The sequence below is a fragment of the Lottia gigantea genome (genome assembly GCF_000327385.1).
Source record: "Lottia gigantea unplaced genomic scaffold LOTGIsca_46, whole genome shotgun sequence".
NCBI classification, from domain to species: Eukaryota; Metazoa; Mollusca; class Gastropoda; family Lottiidae; genus Lottia; species Lottia gigantea.
The window spans coordinates 325,167-345,279 of NW_008709614.1; the positions used below are offsets into that span (position 1 = coordinate 325,167).

Genomic DNA, 20,113 nt, shown 5'->3' on the forward strand with positions numbered 1-20,113 from the left:
AGCGGTTACGTCAGACAGGTCAGACGTCAGACAGGCCCAGGAGTGGAAGACCACGCCCCGTGAAGATCGTTACATCCGGGTATTACACCTGAGGAACCGCACCGTAACAGCGACGTCCACGGCGGCTACAGCACTGGGACACAGGATCAGTCGACAGACCGTCTACAGGAAACTACGGCAGTATGGTATCCGGCCACGTCATCCCTACAGCGGACCGCTCCTGACGCCTCGACACCGGAACAACAGACTGATCTGGACCAGGCGAGTTCGACGTTGGCAACGGCGGGACTGGGCACGTGTTATGTTCCCTGATGAGAGCAGATTCCTCATCTTCAAAAACGATGGACGGCAGCTTGTATACCGACGATTTGGTGAACGTTTGGCGCTTAACTGTATCCAACAGGTCCGGTCGTTTGGAGGCGGAGGGTTAATGGTTTGGGGTGGCATATGTGGTGACGTCAAAACGAGGCTTGTCGTAATTCGTGGAAACCTGAATGCACAGCGTTATATTGATGACATCCTACGGCCTGTTGTGGTGCCCTTTATTCAGCAACAGCCTCGTGGACTCCTTTTCCAACATGACAATGCAAGGCCACACACAGCAAGATTGACACAGAACTTCCTTGCCAACGCCAAAGTACAGGTTTTGCCATGGTCCGCATCTTCACCGGACATGAATCCCATCGAGCACTTATGGGACCACCTCGATCGGCAAATCCGACGTCGCCGTGTGCCTCCAGTCAACGTCCAGGACTTGGAACGATGTCTCCTCGAGGAATGGCAACGAATCACTCCCAACGTCATTAGACGTTTGACGGCATCAGTCCGTAGGCGTGTTCTGGCATGCATTGATGCTCACGGTGGACATACCCGCTACTGACTTGACTTTGTGACGTGTGGTGTGACATTTCCCGTTGTTTCTGTGATCAGTGCTCTAACGAAATGTTCTTTTTTCGACCCCACCCATCTTTAAAGGCTTGTCATATTGGTTGTACAGATTTTATTGAAATGAAATTTTTGTACAGATGTTGTGAAAGGATTTTTCAAAAGCATAACACCAATCCTAAACTTCTGCATTGTTTAGTTTTTCTTTTATGTCGTTGCAAACAGGTGGTATCGTTTCTTTTGGACACTAGTTTATGTGGCTCTTGAAAATTCACCAAAACTAAGCGTTTCATAAGGTCACTTGAGGGCCGTTAGATATTATAAGCGACTTTTGTGAAGGTTGAGTGGAAAGAGAAGATGATGGAAAGGGCTAGACTGTAAATAGTCAATGCCTACTGGGATATTTGCTTTTTGATAAAATACCATCTTGTATCCAATAAAACTACATTTTAAAGAAAGGTTTTATTTATTGTACTTTTATAGAAATCTTTTTAAAAAGAAGATTGTACAACCATATTGAAACCCAATACCAAACAAAGATGTATTTTCAGTTTTTTTACTTTTCATTATTATCTTTAACCAATCTAACATCAAACAAATCATTCTTAACATTATGACAGAAATAAACAAATTTTGTAAATACCTATATACAACCAATTACAACTGTTTATTATTTTCCTTTTTATGTTTTTTTCTTTTGTTTATACTCCTGTTTTTTTTCCAAAATAATATAACTATAAAGCACTATTTTTTTTTTTAAATGACCAGTTCCATTTTTTTTTTTTATACAAAATTATTTCATTTTCCATATAACTTTTGTTTCTAATAGAAACATCACATAACACAACAATAACAGAAGTGATTCAATTTCCTTTGTTTTTAATGAACAGGCATTTATGGTATCTGTTTTGGGCTTTAAAAGCATGTGTTTAAATTTTTTTATTATACATTTGGGTCAATGTAGACAGGGCAATATCAAACTATTATACTACACCTTACTATATACAAAGAAAATTTAGAGTGATAGAATAAAAGCAGCAATATCACAGCAGAAAGAAAATTTATTAAATACCTAACATTTTGATGTATATTTCATAAATAACAATGACTCACAAAAGATATGAACTTGAGCAAAATAAAACTAATTATATTTTCGTATAAAAAATTGAACCTGAAATTTTCTTTAATGTGCAAATTTTTATTACAAAATTATAATTATAACAATATTTATACTTTGATCAAGAACAAAATCCATAAAAATAAAAATATTTGTCTGGTTTTACATTAAAAAATGTCTAGTACATGAGACCATTTTGAACTAAAAACACTTGTATTCTTTGATTAAAAAAACAAACTAAGGTTCATCATCATCAAAAACAATTAGCAGTAACAGATCTCTTGTCTCTGTGTTTAGATCTTGCTTTAGTTCTAGCTTTAAAAGCTGCTGCTTTATACTGATTCTACAAAAGATAAAATATTAAAATTAATATCATTTCATATCTGGTTTTTCAGCAATAATTACTATTTTGAATTTTTTAACAACACCTGCAATTGATAATGTAAAAGAACTCACCCTTTCAAATTTAGATAATTTAGTTCTTACAGCACCTACAGGTATAACTGGCCCCAAATCAAATATCTGTCTTAATAATTCATTAAACTGAAAAACATAGATTTAAATCATATCTTATAGAAATTATTGCTGCAAAATAAAATCATTTAGTTTAATACCTTCCTTATCATTTAAATAACTACAAAAATTCACCTTTCAATTAAAAACATACACCCACTTGCAGCATTGTATAAATTGAAACATTTAGCAGAGTCGCAACATGCACTTTTTAACCTTAAAGATGGGCTCCTAATGCCAATGCCAATAAGTATATGAATAGAAAGTAGAAGTGTTCTAAAGACTTAAAAAAATACCAGTTTGTCTCATATATCTCAGACTGTACATACATGGACACTTATGATTGGTTTAAACTCTTAATTATATTTAATAAGAAGAGTTTTATAATACATGATAATTCATTAGAAACACTAATAACTCAAATAGTTTACTTAATTTGACACTAAAAAACAAGGAAACTCATCTTTAAATGCTTACAAAATTGTGGCTTTATTCGTAAATAACTGAATTTTGATAAGGTGCATCCTTGAAAGACAACCAGGTTTCATCAAATATACAACAAAACCTGTGTGACTAAAAGAACAAACATCAAGAATTGGTGAACAAAAAAAAATGGCAAAAAAATTGAACATGTGGGCAGATAAAAATTGTAGTATTGTCTAAAGTATATAAGAAAAATACTATGATGATAATATTACCTGTAAGTGGAGGTTTACACCAGTACCCATAACATGACAAAATATATCGTATTGTTTTTTTCTTGACCAACTATTTAATAAAACTTGTTCACTACCAAATTTTACTAATGTACGAGGAGAGTCAGCTTCCTTAAATTATAAAATTGGCTTGTATAGTTCTTTAATACAGTTCTCAAATGAGAGTTTTATATTTCTTTTTAATAAATCCACTTTTCTGGTAAACAGAAGGATACAATATAGCTTTAAGAGCTGCAATATCTCGAAAGAAATTTGAGTAATATTCATTGCATCAAACTATATCAGAAACTGAATTCAAACCCCACCTCAATTGCTCTGAGAATATCTCTAAAACTGGAACGTTGTTGTTTTCTATCTTTTCTAGCCTGAGATTTCTGGCAGTCAGTGGCTAAATTTTTTAATAATTCACACAATCTTTCAATGTCATCTCCTTCAAACTCCTGAAAACATATAACAATTCAAACTTTTATTAAGCTGCAATTTTCAAATTAATAAGATATCCAAATTATATGTAATCTATTCTTATCAATTTATATATTATCTATATATTTCAACTTTAAACAATTGATTATACTTCTTCCCCAGCATAACTCCAGGAATTTCATTTTGATCTGAAACTGATTTTAGTTACCATTATCAATATTAGAAAATCAAACATTCAGTTCATCTACAATTTTATTACTTAAATGTTGAACCAGCAGTTGACTCTCATAATTAAATGAGTATATCCCTTCAGTAAAATCTGGTATGTTTAAGAATAAATTACCTCATCTGTCTCTCTAGCTAATTCATATAACAAAGCCAATGTTTCACCAGCTGTTATTTTTAAATCTAAATCTTTACTAAATAATAAATCAGGTATTTTAGTAAGGTGACTGAAATAAAAACAAAAATTATTTATATTAGTGCGTTAGTGTATCAGTAGAACAAATAACAGACATCTGAAGTGTCTAATATGATTAACAAGATTTTTCAGTATCAGAACAATGCCTACGAGTTCTGTTCCAATCTTTTAACAGATCTGTAACTTCTGAGGACGACGAAACATGTCAAAACGTTGCATAAAACTTTAACCAGTGATTGTTGTTCCATAAAGCTGTGTCTATAGATCTGTCACTATTGTTTCTACAGAAATACAATTACTAACAGAAATGGGACATAGGGCAATATCTGCATTTATTGCAACCTAATTCATACAGAATTCTTTAAATATAATTTAAAAACAGTGTCTTACCTAGCTATAACATCATTAACTATAAATGCTGGGGCTATAGATAACAATAAACACCAAGCTTGTAAGGCATTTGAATGAAATTGACAGGTGTCTGTGTTAATATTTGGTGTAGAATTATCTCCCTTCCTATATGAACTTCTAAATACATCTTCTAAACTTTTCATTACACTTTTTACAATCTATAATTGAAGTATAATGTTTTATATTTGTATCTTCCAGATGATTGAACTTGCCAGGCTATCTAACAGCAGTTCAAAGGAGAGGAATAGTTTCTATTTGCAATATTCTGATTTCCTTAACTTGTCTGTCCCGTATTTGAAAAAAATGTGCCATAAAATATCAAAGATATATGTGCTATTTAAAAAAAAATCACAATGAAAATGTATGGTGGTGTATTGCAAAAATATCCAATTTTTCAAATGAAAATCAGTCAAAGGCAAATATATTATGTTTGTAATATAATATTATGGAAACTTACTTCAATATCATCACAAGCTAAGAAACTTCCAATAGACAAACAAATAGTACTCTGAAATTAAAATAAATACATTTCACATATTAATTTTGTTTTGGATTACTCATAGTTAAAATTGATTAAAAGTTGCAATTTTGGTGTATTTTAAAGGAAAATTTGAAATTATGTACATTACATAAGGTCCAAAATGTAGAATAATAGAAAAAAAACGCAATAAATTAATAAATAACACACCTGTGATCTGGCTTTTAAAGCTACAGAATGATCATTCAATAGATTCAATAACATTGGTCTGAACTCGTTGAATATATCTTCAACTTCTATTCCTAACTGTATTATTAACAAAGTAAAACATGTTACAGCCAATGCTTGTTCATCTCCTTTACCTTTCTTTATACATTTCAATAAATTTTCACTTAATGTAACTTTCCTACAAAATACATAAGAATTATATAGAAATATTTATATAATAAAATAAAGTCCACTGAAATAGTACATAACATGATCAAATGACACATTGACACATTAATATTGGTGTAAAAATGATAAACATAATGCAATAACAAAATTTCCAAAGATAAAGGTTATTTCTTCAAATTTTGTCAAATTACACATTCAAATTTTGTTACCTCTTGAGCTGAAGACCCATGTTCAAGATTTTATGGGTTTTTCGTCATTATCAAAATCAACCTGTAGGCCTATTTTGGTAAGACCGTTTTCCAAGCTATAATTTCTAGGGGTGAGCAAAAATTGTTCACTGCACTTTAAATCGTTCTGAAATTTTGATTTTCACAGTCAATGAAACTCAATGATGATGTTACCGCTATTTTGACGTCATAGCCGAAGCGTAAAGAAAAAAATTGCGGCTCTCAACTGAGACAAAGAAGAAAACTTGTGAGAGTGATCAGTACCGTACAATTTCCTGATTAGGAAATGAAAAACGCTATTTACGATCAAATCATCCTACAACTGATTGTAAGAAACAGGGCCCTGACAATCTTGATTCATTTAAACCTTGAAACTTACCTATCCATCAAAAACTCATCCATGTACTTTTTACTCAAAGCAGATTTGATAAATTCCAAACAATTTATTCTTCCCTGAGTACATTTCTGTGTTGTACCTTCAATATATTCTTTCAGCTTATCTTCAAATAGTTCTTGAGAGCTGGCTTCGTCTACTTCAGCTTCATTAACTAAAATATCAAATTTATAAAACATTATATAACAAAGATATAAATAGGCTAGGAGAGATGTGCCATTCCAGTAAGCAAGCCTCATTAGTCCTAAAAGTACAATAAATAAGAGCATTTAATTTTAAATTAATGATAACTCTTAACATACATCCTGTATCAATTCTACACTAGTGTGAATAAGCCTAGTGACTAAATTAATAGACCTGAAGCTCATAGAGGGCCTAACATAATCACAATTTTACCATTTATTTCGGTTAATAAAACCATTGAATCCAATATAATAAAGATAGCTTGCCAGGCAAGGTAACATATGCCCACTGGCAGAAATGATAAAACAGTCTTTAGTGACTAAAGTATGAATTTTCTCATATTAAAGAAATTTAATATTAATAACCCAAATACATCAAATTATCTCCTCAATATACATGATCACACCATGTTTCATTAATATCAATTGAAAACTGTAGTCTCTAATGTGTTAACAAACAAATTTTGACGCCTTTTTCCTAAGTCAAGGGCAATAACTCAAAAACCGTTCATCGAAAGAACGTCAAATTCAAACTTGATCAAGATCTCATCAATATAAATGATCACATCAAATTTCATTAGAATCAGTTGAAAACTGTAGTCTCTATTGTGTTCACAAACACATTTTGACGCGTTTTGCCTAAGTCAAGGGCAATAACTCAAAAATCGTTCATCAAAAGATCGTCAAATTCGAACTTGACCAAGATCTCATCAATATAAATGATCACACCAAATTTCATTAAAATCAGTTGAAAACTGTAGTCTCTATTGCGTTCACAAACAAATTTTGCCGCGTTTTGCCTAAGTCAAGGGCAATAACTCAAAAACCGTTCATCGAAAGAACGTCAAATTCAAACTTGACCAAGATCTCATCAATATAAATGATCACATCAAATTTCATTAGAATCAGTTGAAAACTGTAGTGTCTATTGTGTTCACAAACAAATTTTGACGTGTTTTGCATAAGTCAAGGGCAATAACTCAAAAACCGTTCATCAAAAGATCGTCAAATTCGAACTTGACCAAGATCTCATCAATATGTATGATCAAACCGAATTTCATTAAAATCAGTTAAAAACTGTAGTCTCTATTGTGTTCACAAGAAATGTTGACGGACCGACGGACAGGGGCGACGGCAATATACGTGGGCGTATAAAAATATAGCCAGATACTTTATTTACTATTTTCTAGAGGTTATTTCATTCCATCTGGAATGGATGAGCAGATCCTAAAAAAAACAGACTTTAATATAATAGTAAAGATTACATATGTATATGTATTTAAGATTATGGAACTACATCTAAATTAGATTGCATGGGATCACATTCTTTTATATAAAACTACTTACCAGACTCAGCAATGCTGACTACATCATCTGATAAATGACTAACTGTACTAATATTATCAGCTGTATCATATTCATCATCAGTTGGTGGTCTAGATACCACTACACCACCAGCCTTCTGTACCTTAGCTACAATAACAACAGATAATAATAATATTATGGTAATTGGTAAAAGTAGAGACCTGAATAAAGAAAGTTACCTTCGCTAGGTTCCTAAATTCATAGCCTTAAGGAGAATGTAGAAGTACATTCCTTTAAACTTCCCAAATGGTGTGCATCAAATAAAAAAAAATTGTGTCTCTCAGGCGACAATCCATCAACCATGGTCTGCAGATGTCTGTTTTTCGGCTTTAGAAAGAGGAGGCTATTTTCTCCACCCTAAATATTTTCAGAACAGTTGGCTTCAATAAATCAAGGTGACAATGTATTTTATATATGTTATATTATGAAGTCACATAAAATCAAATCTGAAAGTCTAGAACCATTGTTTAAATTATAAAGCTATAATAACATTTATCAACAAAAATTATTGAAAATAATCAACATTTTATGTACCGTACCTGTATATTTGATCATTAATTTGTATTAATCACATGCGAAAGTCTAAAATTCAAAGTAGATTTACCATTTTTAAACATTATATGGACAATATGCTAAAAATCCTTTTTCATGTAACATAGTGAACTGAACAGCTGTCAGTATCAGGTCAAATCTGTAGGCTACATGTGTGGATTAGTCTAAAAATTTTGTAGGTCAAACTTTCAAGTTTAAACTGCATACGTAGCAAAACTTCTGTTAGGTTAAACTTAATAGATAGGGCTGAGTAACATGATCGAAATAATCGATTATCCTCGCTAGGAAGTTATAATTTCCTCTCAGGAACTTTTTCAGTGTCAGTATACAGTAATTAACCTAATTTGGTGCATTTCCAGAAATGATTACATGTGCAACCTTGTGCTACATCAGCATTTGCATGTTTTCATAAACGTGGGTTATCTCTATAACGTCAACCTGCAGAATTTTTCCAAAGCAATGCTTGATTTATTATCTATTTCTAACATACAAAATGGCGGATTTCAGATATTACCAAACATCACAATTTTTTATCAGCCAAATTTCATTATAATCCCCAGCTGTACTCAAAATTCCAAGTGTCGTCTGCAAGAATATATGAATCCAGGAAACAAAGCCACCTGACAAACTAGCAGATTCTATGTCAGCAGAAAAATTCTATGGACACAGTGTAGGCCATAGTCTTATGTTGTTTCAATGACTTTCAGCAATAAATTACTCTTACGTTTTACTTATCTTATTTTGACAGTCACTATATTTTTTTTAAAATCATTGTTCATTGAAGGAATTTTCACGAGTTATAATGACTTGATATTAAATGATAAATAGGCCTATACCACTGGGTTCAAACCACGCAGTTTGAAGCGGTTGTCGAGTTGGTTACTCATGAAATATGGGTCGAAGTGGGGCTTTCATAAAGAAAATCGAAACATTTTGAAATATTTCATAGAATATCTGAATAAACATTGGATTCTAAGACATAAAATTTTTTTTTTGGTTCTGGTGTTTAACCCGAATATAGGTACCGTAACACCACTGTATAGAACTTAAGATACCGGTAGGCCTAGTACTAGCTAGGCCTATCTAGGCTAGGATCATTGAGGTGAGTTACAGTCACCGCCTTTTTATATTATCACACAATATAGGCAGATTTTATAATAAATTGATGGGATAAAGAAGGCAATGGAAGGTGAAGGTCAGTGTACTAAAATGAGCCACAATCACAAACACGTGACAAACCACTTCACTGCGTAGAAATGGTAGACGACTAGTCCTAGACGTAAAAAAATCCAGATATTAAATTATGATAATAATAATAATTATATAATAATAAGCAGAAAACCGCAAGCGATACTTTAGGCCTATTAATTATCGGTTAAGACTTATTTCCTAACACAGCACCACTCATTAATTAGCAAGTGAAGCCACGTGTTTCGCGGTTTTCTAGTCAGAAATTCACACAATGTCACACATTTCCCCATTCATTGGCATTGAAGGAATGGCAACAACAAAATACCACCTCACCTCTTTTCTTGTTCTTCGGCATTATGTATTGTTCACAAACAGTTTCCAATTATTCAAAAATGTTCTTCTAAAATTATACCTTCGTATATGAAAAGAAAAGTGAAAACATATGGCGTTATCTAAATAATTATTGTGATTCGACATAGACATCCTCAGTACTGATATGGCTAAGTCAGTGAGATTTCTCTCATAATCTAAAAATAGATTGCAACCTCGAACCGAAGGATACGTCGATGTCGCAATTAGTTAAAAATCAATTTATTAATGACTTCAAACGTAACTATTGAGGACATAATCGAAAAATTGAAAGAAAGCTTACGGTTTTTTTTTTTTAGTTTGTGATAAAAAAAAAACAAAGCGCTAGCGTAACAACTATTGTTCTAAAAATAGAAACAGCAAGTTTGAGCTTGTTACCAAAAATAGTAACTGAGGTAGTTGAGTTGGTGAAATTCTGGACGTTGATTGGTTGACAGGGAAATTACGTCCAGCTGACGACATAAACGTATTGGCAACGATCCACGTTGTTTAAGTAGGCGTTGGTAAGCTCCCTATGGTCATTCTCGAGAAATCGCTTGCCTAGTGAAGACGTGAAAGTGTTTGCAGAAGTGTTTATCGGATAATGTTGAATTTGATAACAAATATTGTCATGGATTTGGAAGCAGCAAAGAAAAGAAAGAAGACTCGTCGTGGAAAAAGATGTGGGAGAAAAGTTAGAGAAGGTTCAGGACTGAATTGTGAAGAAAAAAATGGTAATTTTCAACTCTTTCAAAACAATGATATCAATATTGTGGCAAATGAAAGCGGAATGGATCATCTCATGAGTAAAATTATACGTGACAGAGCTGCAGAAGTGTCCAACCAAAGGAACGCTAAGTATAGGCCCATTAAAAAGTCTAAAAATTGTATTCGTCCAAGCAGCCCAAAAGCACCACACAATTCTACACAGTATTTAATGGAAGAACACGAAGATAATCACATGTTCCAGGTTGCAGAAGATCAAAGTTTTTTCTCTCCAAATCGCCAAGCAGACTGTAAATTGTCGCCATCGGCGTCAGACGAAGTTATTTGTAATGCTGTTAACAATAACGATCAAGATTTTGATTTGTGCCAGAGTTTTGAAATGGATTGTAGTTTTAGTGATGTTGATTCTGTTGCATTTATGATGAATGATTTTGATCAAATGTATGACTCCATTAGAGCAGAACAATTGTCTAGGTTGTCAAAACCAGAGCTTATTAATGCAGTTAAAAATTTAGAAAATGAAGTGACTGTAAAAGAAAGAAGGTTCTTTTCTAGCCCTGTTAAATCTTTAGGCCGTAGTCCCAAAAAATCGAGGTCCAACATAAGATCAGATATGATAGAACTTTTAAATGAACTAGAAATACTTAAGCACGAAAACAGTCAAATGAAAAAACAAATTGATGAACTTCAATCTGAATGATTGTAAATGTCGTACACCTTAGGAATAAAAAGTTGATTGGTTTACTCCGGGATAAAAGTTGTGATATGTGTACAAGTGGAGAACAAGGAAGCTGAGACAAGAGTTCGCAATGGAATTTCCTATTAAAATTGTTCTGTTTTGTTATAATTATTATTTGCAATTTTTATCAGAATCATGTACTCTAAAGTACAAGTCTGTAATTTGACATTTTAAAAGTATAAATTATAATACAAAGTATGTGTTGTTTTCTTGGTGAACAGCCAAAGTTTGAACTACATATATGCTTACTTGAAATTTGTGAAAAAAAAACTTCAATCATACTAATTATTTACTGATTTTATCTAATCATTTTCTTTGACATTGAATTTATTCCAGCCCAGTAAGCTTATGTATTCAAATGATTGGATGTTGACTATCGTGTCAAACTACTTAATTCCAAATAATATTCTGAGATTTTCTTTTCAGTATCAGCTAGGCCTTGAATCTTGGTGTCTGATGTAGTCTGGATATACTGGACTTGACCAGGTAATACTAAGGTAGTTTTCTACTTTATGTATGTAAATTTTTCCTCCAATATGTCCTAAGGAATATTGCATTTCCTTCATTGCCATAGCATAAAGCAATGGTAAAAGTTTTTAATTGAATCATTTCTTTTGCTGTATCTTTTATCTTGATCAAGAGTTGAAACTGACACTGTTTTAGAAAATGAGTTTTCCCTTTTAGATGGATTTCATGGAGACTCCCAAGCTGAGATAAGACTGTACCAGTAACTGCAAAGCTATGCTGAATCTTTCAAGCTATTTGATATCAAAAGCCAGTGATGAATCTTTCTGCAGGCAATAAGTATGGTTTACTTAACATGTATTGTCATAAATTACTAGAGCATAATTAATTATACTACATATAGATACAAACTGGGTATATTGTCGAATTTGCTTGCTCCTGTTATTTATTATGGAGATGCCAAGATTTTAGAATGGTGCCCCTCATTAACATTCCTAAATGTTATCGAATTTGGAATCGTTTGCATGTACAGATTTATACTTCAATCTCATATATATATACATTGAATATATAATGCAAAAGCAGAACCTGGAGCTTTATTCTTGAAAACTTCAAATGATTTTAGTAGTCATCTGATTGGTCGATTGCTAGAATTGTTTTTTAATTTAGTTTTATTTTCCAATAAGATTGATTGATGTATTTCTTAAATACCCTGGGACCTAATATTTCAAAAAATCTTTCGATCAGTCGTAGGTCGTAAGTGTTGATTTGATGGCGTAAATGGCTTTTCTCAAAAAATCATAAGATCAAATTTATCGTAAGTTAACGACTAATTCTAGTGTGAACTTACGAGTGGTCAAAGCTTTTGTAACTATCAAGTGGTAGAACCAAATAGTCTTTTTTCACAATAAATAACTGTATTTAATGGGTGAAAAGGAAAATTTGACATCAGATTTTATCCATGAGTGTGTTTGACTGAGCAGGAAATTGTCAAGTGGCACTGACCACCTTCTTGATTTTTCGTCTTCGTCTCAGATGAAAGCCGCTATTTTTTTTTCGCTTCGTCGATGACGTCAAAACAGCCATAACGTCACCATTAAGTTTCATTTACTGTGGAAATCAAAATTTCTGAGCACTTTGCATTGCAATGAACAATTTCGATCGTCCGTGAAAATCGTCCCTTTGAAAACGGTCTTGCCAAAATAGGCTTACAGACTACTTTCTATAGCTCAATTCTAAAATTTAGCTTTGTTAAGGATGAAGATTTCCTTTTTACCAGAAATATATTTTCAGTTGGATAAATGTATAAAAAACATGTTTGCAGCACACAATGTAAGGGGCATAATGTTAATGGTCCCCAACATACGTGTCATGCTCAAAAGATGTAAATTTGACACATTTCCTTGTCAGCCTATCCTATTATTTGGGCAAGGAAAACATTGTCAATATGATCTTTATTTCTAAGCATATAATGAGAATAAAATTAATTTGGTAACCATCTGTTTCCAGCTCAACCAGTGTAATCAATATTAGCAGTTGAAATTACTGTTGGTGTCAGCAAAACTCCCCCAACTTTATTGATCTGTTTGTGTAGGTTTTATTTTAACTGCGTCATTGAAGGTATTTTCTTGCAGCTATGTCAATAATAAATGTTACAGACTTGTCAAATTCAATTAATTCCAGCTGATAAAATCCAAATAAAGCTTGGTTAAGTTAAGGGTAATGACTAATGATGTGTAAGTCAACCAACAGCATATGTGAACAAGTTATAGATAAATAAGACATTATCATTTATGGATACTTCCAGAATAGTTAATACTTTCAACCGTTCTCGCACTGTTGTCAGGCATATAATGGTTTAATATAAATACTCTTTATCTTTTGATTGGTAAAGCATGCAAAGCGGTCATCCATTTTAAAAAGCTATGACCTCTGCCTGACTGCCTCACATACTGAAGAGGATTTTGGCAGAATTTTTGTTCATTTGTCACATGTATGTAGGAATTATTCATCAACAGAATTGTTCAGATGTTATTGTTGAAATACATGATGCTTCAGGCCCAGTTGTTCGTTGAATAGATTCATCCAGTATAGTCAAGCATTCTTGAAAGTTTTCTAGAGCCATTTGACTTGTTAGCACTGAAAAACAACACCATGAATACATAAACATTTCTGGGTTTGTGATAAGAGATGAGCTGAAAGATTTCCATTGACGTAAGGTGAGGTATTTAATAAATGCACAAATATGTAATATATGCCACTGATATTCTTAAAAAATGAATGTACTAAAAATTTATGAAAATTTTAATAAAACATTGAAAATTTACCTAAATTTGTTTTTGATGTCACTTTGATTTTAACATCCTGGCCTAGCTCAGAATATGATTTGTGTATACTGTCCAGGTGTTTCAGAAACTGAAGAAAAAAACAGCGGAATAACCTATTACTTCAATCCTCATTCCACATCAAATGTAATTTTAAGTTAATTTTTCAGGAAACAAAGGCAAAGTCAAATGGCAACATATTGCTTTTCTCAATCTGAAGTTTGGCATCTGTTATAAAAATGTGCAGTTGCAAAAATTTGAACCCTTAAAAAATCTCAGCCTTTACAGTTCAAAATTCGAATGTTCACATTGCACACACCAGTGTTCGATATTTTAATCATACATAACTTCACTATAGGGCTATAAATTTTATATGTATGAGGAATTTATTTGAAAAAGAATTATAGAGCTTTGACTTACCTCTACGAATTGCTCTAGTACATTATACACACGTTTGAATGCTAGACCTAAATCAGTGAGAACTGGTGGGGTTTTATTACACCATAACCTCATTTCATTTTCATAACAGTAGGTGAAGCTGACAACTAATTGAGATAATTCTGATAATACAACTTGTAATGTACGTGTTGTAGTAGAAACAATAGCTGAACCATTTTCACTGTATGTACACTAAAACAAACATAATAACAAATTAACTGAACAAGAAATAAGATGAATTGGCAATGCCATAAACAAAATTGCAGAAATTTCTCCACAAACTACTTCTTTTTTTCAACAGTCCAGGAATTTTTAACATGCATAAATTACAGCACAAAGGATCTTCATTTCACTTGTAGCTCTTTTGACTTGATATTTAACAGAAGAAGCCAATCTAATTAATCTGGAAAGTATTCTATTGAACTAGGGATTGAATATCGTGGGTGACCTCTTGAAACCTCGTATAACGATATCTGACACGGAATTACTTTTCGAGAAAAACGCAAAAAACTATTTGTACGCGTATTTTGTTAAAATCTTTTTTATTATTTTTTTTACCGCTATACGTGGTTTTCATTCTTGGAAAATATGAACCTCGTATAACAATTCGAGATCTCCGGCCTATTGAACCAAAATTATAATATTTAATTAACGCTTTTTGAGTTATTTACAATCAAGCTAAGAATACGAGGATTTGATGACAAGATCCGCGCTTTTACAAGCTTTCGAACGGTACCCAAAAGTCAAAACGACCAAATATGGCATATACGAGGTCACCCACGATATTGGGTTATTGAGCGGTTGCAATAAATTGCTTAAACAGCTAAGCTCCAAGTGAGATGACCATCCACAATAAACAAGACAAATTAGACTATGTGGAATCTGAATACCACAAGTAGGACAGATACAAATATACATGCACATCATAAGGCTAAAAAATTTGTATCTGAAGATGAAAGAAACTAACCGATCTGGTTAAATCTTGAAGTAAAACAGTTTGTCGATCTAAGTTATTGGCCACTGTATATGCTTTCTCTTTAAGTTGATTTATATCGACAGAAGGAGGTCTAAAAAAAACAAATGAATTATTTTAAAAAAGAAGTTAAAAGAAACTCTTTCATAAATGCAGTTTAGTAATATCTATTTCTTGTTGAATGCTAACGAAAAATGACTTACATTCCTTTACTAAAGCCTTTCTCCACCCATTTCATTTCAATATTTTTATAGATATCTGGTCGTAGTAAATTCACTTTTGAATTAAATAATGTGGACATGTTCTCATCTATGACCAACTGATCAACATAATTACAGTCAGCTATGTACTGTTCTGATAGGCCTGATGATTCCCTATAAATAACAATATTCAAATGAAAAAAAAAATGTTACAAATCATCTTGAGTAAATTTTGTAAAAAAAAAACTGATATGTGCATTCATAGATATTAAAATGATCATTTTCTGTTACATATATAAGAGGACATTTCTTGACAATATATTATCTTATTTGCTGTATTTTATGACTTACTATTACAACTATCGATGAACTAAAACAACATTACCCAACAACTCCAGGACTTTGAAATATCTTTGCCCTGGGATCTTCTGAGACATCAACTATACAAACTAAATCTAACAATTGATCTACAAAACTACATTGTTTAGATCCTGTTGTTATTCCCTAAAACACACATAAGCTTATACAATTATCATATAAATATGGCATAAATAAATCATTCTAAACTCCTAGATATATAAATCTGCATGAAAAAGAGAAAAATACTAAATTTTATGTTTTGTCTGCTTAATTCTGCCTTTATGTCCTCACTTTTAAAATTGTAAATTTGATCTACATACCTTTATCAGATCAACATCATTATATTTACATAAGCCTAACGTACTGGAAACATACAACAATCCTGGAAAGATTTATTCAATACATATAAAAAAAAAAATTTGTAATTACCAGTTGTAAAATAAAGCACATATACCGTAATCGAAAACTACAAACTACAAAGTGATTTGTAGTGTACAAGATACAAAGTGGAAGTAAAACTGTAAAATAAATTAAAACACAAAATTTTGATCAGTATCAGGCCAAACTTACTCTGTATTCTGGAGTCCATTTTGGATTCAATTGGTGCATTATGAGGGTCTAGTAGCTCATTCAGTTTAGAGTCAAGTCTGAAATATATCAAAGACAGGTTATCTGATTAATTTATCACAGAGCCACTAACACACATTCACAATTCATCAAATTATCTCATTATAATGCTTTGATACCTCTGTTTTTGTTATAATTAAATACAATGTAAAAGACCAGGATAAAAACATAGAAATAAGGAAGTGAAAATTCAATTCAAAAGCATAAAAATCATTGGTGAATCTGACAAAAGCTAACATTACTCACTTTGAAAACAACCATTGTAAAAGTCGTATTCGTGGCTCCCCTGGTTTAGAAATTAGTTCTAAAACCCAAGATTCGTCTACACCTTCTGTATATGGACACCCCAATGTCTATAAATATAAGTCAGAGAAAATATCTACTGCTTATATAGAAATATATATGACAGGCTAGATCTGCTTATTGATGCTGATAATAATGATGTCCTACTTCCCTAATTATGTCCAGTCATATTGTGGCACTGAAGTGTGTGAATTTTAATTTCTTTACTCACAATTTGGCTGTAAGTTACTCTCCTCACAACCAATTTCAAGGTGGTTATGTGATTATGTGTGTTATTATTTACATCTTTATCAATGCCAAAGTAACTCTAAGATTAACAGTAGGAGAAGGGTAGTCTGAATTATCTGCCTCTATTCCAGCTTCTGATGGATATTTGACAGTTGTCCGTTGGAGTAGAGTCAGAAAAATAGACCCTGTTAAACGGAAAATGCTTTTTTCTGACACAAAATTGAATTACATTGGCGCGTTGCTATTTGTAGTGTGTGTTGTGTATGTTGAGCAGCCAGGTTTACTCTTCTAGACACCTGATACCACTTTTCATAATGAAATACTTACACACTTATTATGATTGATGTACTTCCTCGTGTGAAAAGTTCATTAGCTGCTACCAATGTTTCGCCAATATGTTGTTAATACTGATTTCGGGTTTCGGATCGTTAATACATGTACTTGGTTTATTGATGATGACGGCAAATCAGTGTTGGACGTCACCATAACATTCATTTTGTTAGTATCATGTGAATTTTTGACCTTTGAACTTTTAGCTGTGCACGCAGTTTTAAATGACTAATGCGAGATCAGTTTCGTAAAAATAAAAATCGATGAAACCAGAGATATGACATAAATGGAAAAGGAGAAAATGATGTTATGAGTGAACTACAGAAAGATTCATCTTTTTAAATATATCTGGGTTTTGCAGATCCGAGGTATCTATATATATATATATATATATATATATATATATGTTTAGGTCCCCATGGATTGAACAAGGCCTATATTTTACTTTACCGAAACATCTGTCTCTCTTCCAGCCTCTGATAGCTATTTGGACAGATGTCAGATGGTGTAGAGACAGAATCATCCTAGAGGTAATTCGATATTATGTTAGAGAAAACGCTTATTTTGAGGTGTGGAAAATCCCTGTTTAACTTTGAGTCTTTTTCTTCTGACCTTACTACAGCTGACAACTGTCAAAATATCCATAAGAGGCTGGAGTAGAGGCAGGTGTTTCGAAATAATGTTTCGGTATAGCAATAAGGTAGAATATTTTGAAGAAGATTCTGATCAGAGAAAGGGCTACTTAGTAGACTACAATGAAAATAGGGGCCTAATCAGTTAAATTCTATTTCCCGTCGAATGTTCGAGGAAAGTATGCTATCTTTTAATTATGAGCCGCACGCCTGAGATAGGAAATGTAATGCATGTTTCCAGGTAGAGAATTCAATACTTACATCTAATCTTTCCTTTAAAGAATGAGAAAATTTACTTGTTTTCGTCAATTGTTTTGAAATGTCCGCCATGCTTCTAAGGGGGATAATTGTATGAAGATAAAATTATTTGCTCGAATAACCAGGCATCATAGTGATAAGTCTTTTATACATTTTTATACGCCCAAATGAATATGTGGTCGTATATTGTCGTCGCCCCTGTCCGTCGGTCCTTCGGCTTCGGTCCGACCGTCAACATTTCTTGTGAGCACTATAGAGACTACAGTTTTCATCTGATTTTGATAAAACTTGGTGTGATGCTTTAGATTGATAAGATCTCGGTCAAGTTCGAATTTGACATATTTTCGATGAACGGTTTTTGAGATATTGCCCTTGACTTAGAACGCCTTGAAATTTGTTAAAAATTGTTCGTGAGCAGGATTGAAGCTACAGTTTTCATCCGATTCTGATGAAACTTGGTGTGATCATTGGAATTGATAAGATCTCGGACAAGTTCAAATTTGACGCATTTTCGATGAACGGTTTTTAAGATATTGCCCTTGACTTTATAAAAACACGTCAAAATTTGTTAAAAATAGTTTGTGAGCAGGATTGAAGCTACAGTTTTCAACCGATTCTGATGAAACTTGGTGTGATCATTGGAATTGATAAGATCTCGGACAAGTTCTAACTTGACGCATTTTCGATGAACATTTTTTGAGTTATTGCCCTTGACTTTGTTAAAACGTGTTGAAATTTGTTAAAAATACTTCGTGAGCAGGATTGAAGCTACAGTTTTCAACCGATTCTGATGAAACTTGGTGTGATCATTGGAATTGATAAGATCTCGGACAAGTTCTAATTGACGCATTTTTGATGAACGGTTTTTGAGTTATTGCCCTTCACTTTGTTAAAACGTGTTGAAATTTGTTAAAAATAGTTTGTGAGCAGGATTGACGCTACAGTTTTCAACCGATTCTGATGAAACTTGGTGTGATCATTGGAATTGATAAGATCTCGAACAAGTTCTAATTTGACACATTTTCGATGAACGGTTTTTGAGTTATTGCCCTTGACTTTGTAAAAACGCGTCAATATTTGTTAAAAAATAGTTCGTGAGCAGGATTGAAGCTACAGTTTTCAACCGATTCTGATGAAACTTGGTGTGATTATTGGAATTGATAAGATCTTGGACAAGTTCTAACTTGACACATTTTCGATGAAATGTTTTTGAGTTTTTGCCATTAACTTACGATAAAAACGTCAAAATTTGTTTGTGAGCACAATAGAAGGTACAGTTTTCAACCGATTTTGATGAAACTTGGTGTGATCATTGGAATTGATAAGATCTCGGACATGTTCTAACAAGAGATATTTTTGATGAACATTTTTTGGGTTATTGCCCTTGACTTTGTAAACACGCGTCAAAAGTTGTTTTTTGCCCTTGATTAGAGCTGTGTGATTTAATTGTTTGTTGTATTTGGGTTATTGATATTGATTTTAAAAAATTTTGTGGAATTATTCAGCATAAATAATTTCTTCAATATGAGAAAATTCGTACTTTAGTCACTAAAGACTGTTTTATTATTTCTGACAGCTGCCAGTGGGCGTATGTTACCTTGCATCGCAAGCTATCTTTTTTTTCTGCAACGAATCAATTACAATCTTTCGATTCAAGAGTATAAAATTATCATAGTACAAATTTAAATTTGAATGATTTTCTTTACACCATTCAGGCAGTGAATCTTGGCCAAAGTCTAATTCTTACTTTACTATTTAATCATGTAATTTAGTAATTAGCCTACCCTACATATTATATACCGGTACAGATTTTGGCTCGATAAGACTGTCTGAAAATAACCACCATCAAAATCGCCAGCTACCCCCTGTCTCTGATTTGTATAATTTGTAT

General features: G+C 32.6%; 2 protein-coding genes across 2 annotated transcripts; both read right to left on the reverse strand.

Moving 5' to 3' along the window:
* Nucleotides 1-1,336: 1,336 nt before the first annotated feature.
* LOTGIDRAFT_192392 (hypothetical protein) lies at nt 1,337-9,786 on the reverse strand. Its single transcript, XM_009061091.1, has 11 exons — nt 9,605-9,786; nt 7,511-7,636; nt 5,967-6,135; nt 5,175-5,370; nt 4,944-4,994; nt 4,466-4,644; nt 3,998-4,106; nt 3,537-3,671; nt 3,214-3,342; nt 2,459-2,545; nt 1,337-2,345 (listed from the first exon to the last, which is right to left on the reverse strand). Exons 1-11 carry the CDS (start codon nt 9,624-9,626, stop codon nt 2,256-2,258), a joined length of 1,293 nt encoding a protein of 430 aa, XP_009059339.1. The 5' UTR covers nt 9,627-9,786; the 3' UTR covers nt 1,337-2,255.
* A 387-nt stretch (nt 9,787-10,173) lies between these two features.
* LOTGIDRAFT_234008 (hypothetical protein) lies at nt 10,174-18,294 on the reverse strand (the record flags this gene model as incomplete). Its single annotated transcript, XM_009061092.1, has 13 exons — nt 10,174-10,353; nt 11,511-11,570; nt 11,769-11,888; nt 13,233-13,688; nt 13,877-13,964; nt 14,294-14,503; nt 15,279-15,378; nt 15,488-15,658; nt 15,870-15,988; nt 16,165-16,226; nt 16,415-16,491; nt 16,718-16,824; nt 18,226-18,294. The coding sequence occupies 10 exons, from the start codon at nt 18,292-18,294 to the stop codon at nt 13,561-13,563; spliced, it is 1,131 nt and encodes a 376-aa protein (XP_009059340.1). The 3' UTR covers nt 10,174-10,353; nt 11,511-11,570; nt 11,769-11,888; nt 13,233-13,560.
* Between the last annotated feature and the right edge of the window lie 1,819 nt (nt 18,295-20,113).